The sequence below is a fragment of the Colobus angolensis genome, unplaced genomic scaffold (assembly GCF_000951035.1).
Source record: "Colobus angolensis palliatus isolate OR3802 unplaced genomic scaffold, Cang.pa_1.0 Scaffold106, whole genome shotgun sequence".
Classification (NCBI taxonomy): Eukaryota; Metazoa; Chordata; class Mammalia; order Primates; family Cercopithecidae; genus Colobus; species Colobus angolensis.
Genome location: NW_012111586.1, coordinates 556,806 through 567,444, shown reverse-complemented (window position 1 = coordinate 567,444; position 10,639 = coordinate 556,806). Strand labels below are relative to the sequence as shown.

Genomic DNA, 10,639 nt, shown 5'->3' with positions numbered 1-10,639 from the left:
TATATATATATCCTGTTCTGTCCCTCTAAGAGAACCCTAATACACCAAGTAAAAGTTAATAAGATTTTGGGCTGTACATGGTTATTAAATACATGTACAAGAGTATTAATTCTAGCCCTTGAAAAATTTAAGGAAGGATATGATCCCATTTAGGGATGGGAATGAAACAAGAGAGGCTCTGTATCCCTTCAAATATTGTAGCTACATAGCTTGTATCTGGTTCTGTTCTCATACTGATCTGCTTCTGATTTCTTGTGAAGTAGAAATAGTAGTAGCAGTAGCAGCAACCATATTTCAAGTACTTGCCATGTACTTTATGCAACGTAACCTACCCACACCATAAGCACTTAAAACTTTTCATATATTAGCTCATTTAATATGCATAGCAACCTGATGAAATATAAACTGTTGTGACAAATCTGAGCCTCAGTTTCCTTATCTGTAAAATGACAAAATACTCCTTGGAAGAAACTTACTCTAGGGAAAACATTCAAGTCCAATCCAGGTGATTGTGTCATCAGTAGGGCAAGGTAGAAAGATTGTTCATGTTAATGCAAAGGTAATGAGTTAATTGTGTTAGATCCTGACTGTCAGACGCTACGACAATTTGAGAAGAGCAGTGATTTATATGGGACATCTAAAAGGGAGACACAGAGAGTAAAAGATCATCAGAGATTCTCCAAGCCTGCCCAGAGATGTGTGCCCAAAGGAGTGGACAAGAACATTCCAGTCTGCTTGGCAGTCTTCTCCCCAGACTATAGTGCTATGGTCTAGGGCCAGGCTGCTGAGGTCCACATGCTGCTCTGTCACTGACTGGGCTGGGTGAGTTCCCTCACCTCTCTAGACCTTGGCTTCCTATCTGTAAAATAAGGCTAATAGTGCCTCTCTCCTGGGATTGATGTTAGGATTAAATGAATGAGAGAGCTAGCATATAGTAATTGCTCAGACAAATCTTAATCATTCCAATTATTATTGGTGACATTATTTGTTAACATCAACCCACTCTCTTTGATTATAATTAAAGTCTCCTATGAAGAAGAGAATGCTCAAGCTGGCTGAAATGTAATTTATTTACTGCTTATAATATTTCTCATTAAAAATTAATACACTGGTATCCTGTGGATTTCATGAATTTAAGTTACTTCTGTGAGCCTAATTCTCTCTTATTCTACCTTAATTCCATAGGTATTGAATAACAAAAATGTGGATCAACACATACAAAATGACAGGCCAGAATGCACACAGCCAAGTCCTCAGTGAGGCAATGACATTATGAAACAGCCTATCTAAATAGCCAACCAGCCTCCTCCATGATATTTTTCTCTTTGATTTAACAATTTCTGCCACTTGTATGATCTGCTGAAAACAGCAGACAGCAGAGCGAGAGTTACAGGGTAGGCTACAAACTCAAAGGACAGTCTCTAGAACCATCTCTTTGTTGAGGGAGAAACATCTTGTGGAGTTTATTGGCTCCAGGCAGGATGGCACCTACCTGCTCTGGATAGAAGATATCGTCCATTTGTTGCTGTGGATCAACTGTTCTTGCTCTATGACTTGCTCCTGAAGTTTCTTTTTTTCTAGAAGCAGGGTATCATTTTGGGCAGTGATCTGGTCCTGCATTGCCTTCTCCTAGGGATTAGAAAGTCTCCTAATTACCACAGCAGGAGAATGATAAATTTAAGAGCATAAGCCTGTTTCTAAATCTAGCAGAAATTTTCCCTTATTTACTTTTTTTCTCCTGTCCCCTAGTCTGTTTCTACCTGTTTGCTGACATTGTCATTCATTGTAGCTAAATAGTTTTTCAGTTTTCAAGAGGTTATTTTATGTCATATATATATATGTCATATATATATTTTATGTCATGTATTTTTTATATATATATATATAATTTTTTTTTCTTTGAGATGGAGTCTCACTCTGTCACCCAGGCTGGAGTGCAGTGGTGCTATCTTGGCTCACTGCAAACTCCACCTTCCGGGTTCACGCCATTCTACTGCCTCAGCCTCCCAAGTAGCTGGGACTACAGGCGCCCGCCACCACGCTCGGCTAATTTTTTTGTATTTTTAGTAGAGACGGGGTTTCACCGTGTTAGCCAGGATGGTCTCGATCTCCTGACCTCATGATCCGCCCACCTTGACCTCCCAAAGTGCTGGGATTACAGGCGTGAGCTACCACGCCCGGCCTATGTCATGTATTTTTTTTCTTCTTTTTCATGACCCTGAAAGTAGTGAGATCACGTTTTTTATTTTGTTTTGACATGGAGTCTTGCTTTGTCACCCGGGCTGGAGTGCAGTGGCGCAATCTTGGCTCACTACAACCTCTGCCTCCCAGGTTCAGCCTCAGTTTCCTGAGTAGCTGGGATTATAGGCATCCACCACCATACCCAGCTAATTTTCATATTTTTAGTAGAGACAGGGTTTCGCCATGTTGGTCAGGCTGAGATTGAACTTCTGACCATAAGTGATCTACCTGCCTTGGCCTCCCAAAGGTTTGGGATTACAGGTGTGAGCCACTGTGTCTGACTGTGGTTTTTTGTTTGTTTGTTTGTTTTTATAGACAAGGTCTAGCTCTGTCATCCAGACTGGAGTGCAGTGGTACAATCATGGCTCACGGTAACCTCACACTCCTGGGCTCAAGTGATCATGTGCCCCAGTCTCCTGAGCAGCTAGGACTACAGGCATTAACCACCACAGCTGGCTAATTTTTAAATTTTTTGTAGAGTCAGATGCCGGGTGCCATGGCTCACACCTGTAATCCCAGCACTCTGGGAGGCTAAAGTGGGAGGATTGCTTGAGCCCAGGAGTTCGAGACCAGCCTGGTCAACATGGTGAGACCCCGTCTCCACACAAACACACGAAAGCCACATGTGGAGTTCAAGGCCGCAGTGAGCTAGGATCGCACCACTTCACTCTAGCTTGGGTGACAGAATGACACTCTGTCTCAAAAAAATTTTTTTAACATAAAAAATAAAATAGTAGAAACAGGGTCTTGCTCTGTTGCTCAGGCTGGTCTCAAACTCCTAGCCTCAAACTATCCTCCTGCTTCAGCCTCCCAAAGGACTGGGATTACAGGCATGAGACACTGTGCTCAACCTACATGTTTCTTTTAAATAAGATACTAATGTAGGTCATTCAGAAAAGACTGGTCATCTACTGTTATTATTAATTTTATAGAGTTTCACTCTTTCACCCAGGCTGGAGTGCAGTGGTGTAATCTCGGCTCACTGCAACCTCTGCCCCCTGGGTTCAAGCAATTCTCCTGCCTCAGCCTCCTGAGTAGCTGAGATTATAGGTGCCCACCACCATGCCCAGCTAATGTTTGTACTTTTAGTAAAAATGGGTTTTGCCATGTTGGCCAGGCTGGTCTTAAACTCCTGACCTCAGGTAATCCACCCACCTTGGCCTCCCAAAGTGCTAGAATTGCAGGCATGAGCTGCCACGCCTGGCCAGCCATCTATTGTTAAAGACCTATAGGATGTAGATTAGATGATGTTCTGGAAAAACTATTCCAGATTTTAAAGTCCGTCTCAGAGACCCTGCAATATCTAATGGTAGTCTCACCTGCTATAATTTAAAGACATTGAATTAATAATGTATTGGTAAGGATTGAGAATAGAAGCAATCATCTCACAGATAAATCCTAGACAGCTTTAACTGTATTAAAAAGTGTACTGCATGAGGAAGGTGACTGACAGCTTGTCCTTGGGAAATACTGTATTTTTTAAAACAAACAAAAATTCCAGACACATGCTGTGATAATAAGATAAAACCGGAAAGTGTAGTTTGAGTGGTCACACCAGAAATCTCAACTGACTCATTATATGAAGAAAAAGCTGAAGGAATGAAGCCAAAAGAAGTGGCATTACTTTTTGGAGACTTAGAAAGCAAATCTGGCATTTTTATGCTCAGTGCTTTGGTCCTTGGGCCCTAAAATACATAAAACAAGAATTCCTAGGTTTGTACCACTGTGGCATTGAAAGCTCTAACATCAGTCTTCTCTAGGCTAAGTAGTTCTAATTTCATTAACAATTTCTCAGGTGAACAATGAGTCCACCAATTAACATGCTTCTAAGAGATTTTTTTTTCTTTTTTGAGACGAAGTTTCACTCTTGTCACCTAGGCTGGAGTGCAATGGTGCAATCTTGGCTCACTGCAACCTCCACCTCCCTGGTTCAAGCAATTCTCCTGCCTCAGCCTCCCAAGTAGCTGGGATTGCAGGCGTGAGCCAGTGCACCTGGCCCTTCTAATAAATTATATACCAAAAAAAGGAAAATAACATCTACGAAAAATTTATATATGCCAAGTACCACTTTAGAAATTTTATGTTTTAATATTCACAGAAGCCTGGTGTATGTAAGGAAGGGATTATTTCCCTCATTTTACAGACGAGGAGAGTGACACACACAGACTTGTCCAAGCTTACAGGCAGGGCTATAATTTGAATGCAAGTCTATTTAACGCCAAAGCCCACAGTACCCTTCAACGGCAGTGAGCAAAAGATCTAATTATTCTCTCAGCCTCTGCTTATTTGGGAGCTCCAGCATATTTTATGAAGACCCGTGGTTCTTTGGGTAGGTGCATTAGTTTCCTAGGGCTGCCATAACATTTTCTCATAGTTCTGAGTGGTGGAAATCTGAAATTACATTGTTGTCAGGGTTAATTACTCATGGGGGCTCCAAGAGAGATTGTGTTGCATGCCTTTCTCCTAGCTTCTTGTGGCTGCCAGCAACCCTTGCTATTTCTTGGCTTGTAGCTGTATCATTCCAGTCTCTGATTTCATCATCATGAGGCATTCTTCCCCTGTCTGTGTCTGTCTGTGTGTTTTTCCCTCTTCCTATAAGGACAGCAATCATCTTAGATTTATGATTCATCCTAATCCAGGATAATCTCATCTTAACTAAGTATATCTGCAAAGACCCTATTTCTATATAAGGTCACATTCTGAGGTTCTAGGACATGAATTTGAGGGGACACTATTCAATCCAGTATAGTCAGGAAGAAAGAGAGCATGCCTGTTGAAAGGAGAAGACTGTTTTTCCGGCCTAGAAGCAAAATACAAAAGTATGAAAAAGAACTGATGATACAGAAATAGGCTGATGATATGTCTGATGGATCCATGAACTAGGGTTGCTACTTTTTTTTCCCTTTCTCTTCCTCTTTATTTATTTATTTATTTTTTTGAGACGGAGTTTTGCTCTTGTCCCCCAGACTAGAGTGCAATGACATGATCTTGGCTCACTGCAACCTCCACCTCTTGGGCTCAAGAGATTCTTCTGCCTCAGCTTCCTAAGTAGCTGGAATTACAGGCTTGTGCCACCATGCTTGGCTAATTTTTTTTGTATTTTCAGTAGAGATGGGGTTTCACCATGTTGGCCAGGCTGGTCTTGAACTCCTGACTTCAGGTGATCCACTCACCTTGGCCTCCCAAAGTGCTGGGATTACAGGTGCAAGCCACCGTGCCCGGCCTCCTCTTCTTCTTCTTTCTTCTTTCTTTCTCCCTCTCCCTCTCCCTCTCCTTCTCCCTCTTCTTCTCCCTTTTCTTCCTCTTCTTCTCCTCCTCCCTCCTTCTCCCTTCTCCTCCTCCCTCCTTCTCCCTTCTCCTCCTCCCTCCTTCTCTTCCCTCCTTCTCCCTCCTTCTCCCTCCTTCTTCTTCTCTTTTTTTTTTTTTTTTGCCCATGGGTACTACTAAAATGGATTGCTACTTTTTCTTATACACTTTCCATAGTCTTTTCCTAGTTCTAAGCTGGATCTCAGTCTCTGAAAGTTTGACAAATTAATGGCAAAAAAGGAGGACGGCAAACATCCAACTTATTTGTCTTCTTTCACTATAGAGTATCAAGAGGATTTTTTATTTTTGTTAGAGACAGAGCCTCTCTATGTTGCCCAGGCTGGACTGCAGCGGCTATTTATAAGCACAATTATAGCTCACTGTAACCTTGAACTCCTGGCCTCAAGCAATCCTTCCGCCTTGGCCTCCCAAAGTGTTGGAATTACAGGCATGGACCATTGCACCCAGCCAATTTTTTAAAACTAAGAATGCAGTATTTGTGACCCACCTGTTATACTCCAAAAATGCTTTATTGTGTATAGTCTGGGAATTCTTGACCTAGAGTCCCAGGATAGTTGAAGGAATCACTGAAATTACATTAATGTTTATGGTATCCTTGGCACATAGTAGTGGTATAAAAATTTGTTGAATGTGGAAATTAATATTTTAGGAGTGATGACAGAGTTCTCAAAATTCTGAAAGGGCTAGTGATCCCAAGAAGGGAAAACCTTACTGGCCTAGTCAGTTATTCTCCATCTTGAAATTGTGTAGTTTAATAATCCCACAACCATTCTGCATTTGATCCTATTTGTTTGCCCCATTTTCTTATTATTCATACACCACTAAGTCACGAGGGCAATAAGACAAACATAAATGAACCATGGACCTTTAGAAAAAAGCTTGAGGGCAAGGACTGATACAGGAGTAAGGATCACCTGTTTTCACTGCCATTTAAAACTGACACTGAAGTCTGAGGCAAAATGAGGACTCTACAAAGCAGAAATGAGTTACTGAGAGTGGTTTGGGAGTCTGTGCTCGGGGGTGTTCAAGAAAAGGCATTTCCATCTGAAGGCAAGACACTGATCATAAGTTGGCAGTACAGAGTATTTTCAGTATTCAGTTCCGTTTAGCAGCACTAGAAGTCTTATGTACTTTTGATCAGGGCTTAAAGAATTACTCATTGAAAGATGGTGCAAAGAAAAGAAATGAAAATAAGGACTACGAAGGGGTCACAAATAATTTTTAAAATGAAAGGGCTTTCTCCAAATGGTTGACCATGGGAATCACCAGTGAGCTCTTCACCTTTTATTTTTTCCTCACCTTTTCTATTTTATGTTGCAGGATTCTAATTTCATCTTCAAATTCGTTAATTCTCTTATCTCGTAGTTCTACTTCATTCCTTAAACGATGCTTGACTTTTTGAAGCTTGATTTTGTGTTGGTGATGTTTCTCATTATAGTTTCTATAAAAGCAAATTTGAGTTTAGACACATCTGAACACAGTTAAAATTTCTTTTGCCTCCTCAACATGCACCTTTCTTGGGTTTCCTCTTCTTGCTTAAGTCAGGGGCCTGGCATTGGATGTAGATACTTATCCTGCCTCACATCTTCCTGCCCTCCATTTCAGGGAGTGGGCCAAGGATAACTCGCTACATAACACCAGCTTTAACTACGGCTGTGGACTGTGGACTCAAGTATTTGGCTTATCTTGGTCTTTTTTGTTTTTTCTTTTTTTTTTTTAGACGGAGTCTCGCTCTGTTGCCCAGGCTGGAGTGCAGTGGCACAATCTTGGCTCACTGCGACCTCCACCTCCCGGGTTCAAGCGATTCTCCTGCCTCAGCCTCCCAAGTAGCTGGAATTACAGGCATGCGCCACCATGCCCTGCTAATTTTTTGTATTTTTAGTAGAGACGGGGTTTCTCCATGTTGGTCAGGCTGATCTCGAGCTCGCAACCTCAGGTGATCCGCCTGCCTTGGCCTCCCAAAGTGCTGGGATTACAGGCGTGAGCCACTGCGCCCGGACTACCTTGGTCTTGTACTGATGGTTGTGGTATAACTTTAGCATTTGAGTTTAATTTAGGAAACTCCTTGATTTCTGATCCCTGACATCTAAATTCTGACTCCTGTTCCACCAATTCAGTCATTAACTTAAACTTTCCTCGTTCTTGGCTGTATCTTGGACAGTGATCTACTCACTTCAATCTTATCTAATTTCCAGATAACTGGGCCTGTTCTCAGTCCTTGCATTGAGTCTGGACCTCTTCTTCTTTTTTTTGACACAGGGTCTCACTCTGTCACCCAGGCTGGAGTGCAGTGGTATAATCATGGCTCACTACATCCTTGACCTCCTGAGCTCAAGCAGTCCTGCCACCTCAGCATCCCAAGTAGTGCACACCACCACACCTGGCTAATTCTTTTTTATTTTTTATAGAGATGGGTGTCTCACATGTTGCCCAGGCAGGTCTTAAACTCTGCCTCAAGCTATCCTCCAGCCTCAGCCTCCCAAAGTGTTGGGATTACAGGCATAAGCCACCCAGCAAATCTGGACTTCTAAAAGCCAGTGCCATGTAGGTCACTGTTCAAGACTCTGATTCTTAGATACATCTGAGTTATGGCCAATAAGCACATGAAAAGATGCTTAACATTACTAGCCATTAAGGAAATGAAGATCAAAAGCACAATGAGATACCGCTTCACACACACTAGGATGGCTAGAAAAAAATGACAGATAATAACAAGTGCTGGCAAGGATGCAAAGAAATTGGAACCCTTATACACTGCAGGCAGAAACATAAAATAGTATAGTGTCTTTGGAAAATAGCTTGGCAATTCCTCAAATGGTTAAACATAGAGTTGCCATTTTTCTTTTCTTTTTTTCTTTTTTGAGAAAGAGTCTCGTGCTGTTGCCCAGGCTGGAGTGCAGTGGCGCGATCTCGGCTCACTGCAAGCTCCGCCTCCCGGGTTCATGCCATTCTCTTGCCTCAGCTTCCCCAGTAGCTGGGACTACAGGCGCCCACTACCACGCCCAGCTAATTTTTTGTATTTTTAGTAGAGCAGGGGTTTCACCGTGTTAGCCAGGATGGTCTCGATCTCCTGACCTTGTGATCTGCCTGCCTCAGCCTCCCAAAGTGCTGGGATTACAGGCGTGAGCCACCGCACCCAGCCTTATTTACTTATTTTAAGATAGAGTCTCACTCTATCACCCAGGTTAGAGTACAGTGACATGATCTTGGCTCACTGCAACCTCCACCTCCCAGGTTCAAGCAATTCTCCTGCCTCAGCCTCCTGAATAGCTGGGATTACAAGCGTGTGCCACCACACCCAGCTCAACCACAGCAGGATAGGGCACTGGTCAGAGTAATGAGGCCCCCTTTCCAGGTCCTAGCTCGTGGACAGCATTTCTAGACATACCCTAAGCCATAAGGAAGCCTGCTCCCTTGAAGGGAAGGACCCAGTCCCGGCAAGATTCATCATCTGCTAATTGAAGAGCCCTTGGGCCCTGAATAACCAGCAGCAATACCCAGATACTATATCAAGGGTCTTGGGTGAGACTCTGAGACTTGCTGGATTCAGGTGACAGTACATTCCCAGCTGTGGTGGTTACAGGGTGAAACTCCTGCTTGAGAAAAGTGGAGGGAAAATTAAAGGGGACTTAATCTTACAGCATAGGTATGAGCTTTGCCACAGTAGGGTAGAGCACCAGGAAGGCTCTTGGGTCTATGACTCCAGGACTTGGCTCTTAAGCAGCATTTTTGGATATGCCCCAGGCCAGAAGGGAGCCCACTATCCTGAAGGGTGAGTACCAAGTCAGGCAGCATTCACCACAAGCTGACTTAAGAGACACTGGGCCTTAAGGGAACATTGGTGGTAGTCTGGCAGTACTTCCCTTGGGCCTGTGATTGTAGTGGCCATGAGGTGAGGTTCCTCTACCTTTGGAAATGGGAAGAAAGAGTGGAAAGGACTGCATTTTGGGGTTTGAGTACCAGCTCAGTCGCAATACAACAGAACACCAGGTGGACTTCTCAGGTTTTTTTCTTTTAGTCTCTGGCTCCCAGATGGCACCACTGGACCTGCCTGGGGCATGGGAGAACTCGCTGCCCTGAAAGGAAGGACACAGGCCTTGCTGGCTTTGCATCTGCTGATTGTGGAGCCCAGGGACTTGAGCGGTCATAGGTGGTAGCCAGGGAGTGGTTACAGCAGGATTTGGGAGAGACCCAGTGCTGTGCTGGCTTTAGGTATGACCCAGCACAGTCCTAATGGTGGCCATAAGGGTGCTTGTGTCATGCCACCCCCACTTCCAAGTGGCTCAGAACATAGAGAGACTCCATTTGTCTGGGAGAAAGTAAGGGAAGAGAACAAGAGTCTCTGCCTAGTAATCCAGGGAATTCATCCAGATCTTTTCCAAGACCATTAAGGCAGTACCTCTACCAATTTGCAAGAACCATAGCATTACTGGGCTTGGGAAATCTCCTAAAGCAGGTAGAGCTTAGATGACAACACCCAGTACTTTTGAATATCTGGAAGGTCTTCCCAAGAAGAATGGGTACAAATAAGCCCAGACTGCAAAGACTATAAGAAGTATCTAACTCTTCAATGCCCAGACACAGATGAACATCTAAAAGTACCAAGACCTTCCAGGAAAACATGACCTCACCAAATTAACTAAACAAGCCACCAGGGACCTATTCTGGAGAAAGAGATATGTGACCTTTCAGACAGAAAATTCAAAATAGCCATTTTGAAGAAACTCAAAGAAATTAAAGATAATACAGAGAATGAATTCAGAATTTTATCAGATAAATTTAACAGAGATTGAAATAATTAAAAAGAAGAGGAAATTCTGGAGCTGAAAAATGCAATAGGCATACTGCAGAATGCATTAGAGTCATTTAATAGCAGAATTGATCAAGCAGAATTAGTAAACTTGAAGATAGACTATTTGAAAATACACAGGGCCAGGTGCGGTGGCTCACACCTGTAATCCCAGTACTTTGGGAGGCCGAGGCAGGCAGGTCATCTGAGGTCAGGAGTTCAAGACCAGCCTGGCCAACATGGCAAAACCCTGTCTCTACTAAAAATACAAAAATTAGCCAG

The 10,639-nt window shown here is 43.1% G+C and overlaps 1 protein-coding gene across 1 annotated transcript in view; it reads right to left on the bottom strand.

Moving 5' to 3' along the window:
- The window catches only part of CCDC30 (coiled-coil domain containing 30), a 117,883-nt gene that overhangs the window by 10,424 nt on the left and 96,820 nt on the right, over nt 1-10,639 (bottom strand). The window contains exons 11-12 of the mRNA XM_011944997.1: nt 6,868-7,009; nt 1,493-1,629 (exon numbers count right to left, since the gene is read on the bottom strand). Coding sequence (XP_011800387.1) covers nt 1,493-1,629; nt 6,868-7,009 — 279 coding nt within the window. The remainder of the gene's footprint in view (nt 1-1,492; nt 1,630-6,867; nt 7,010-10,639) is intronic.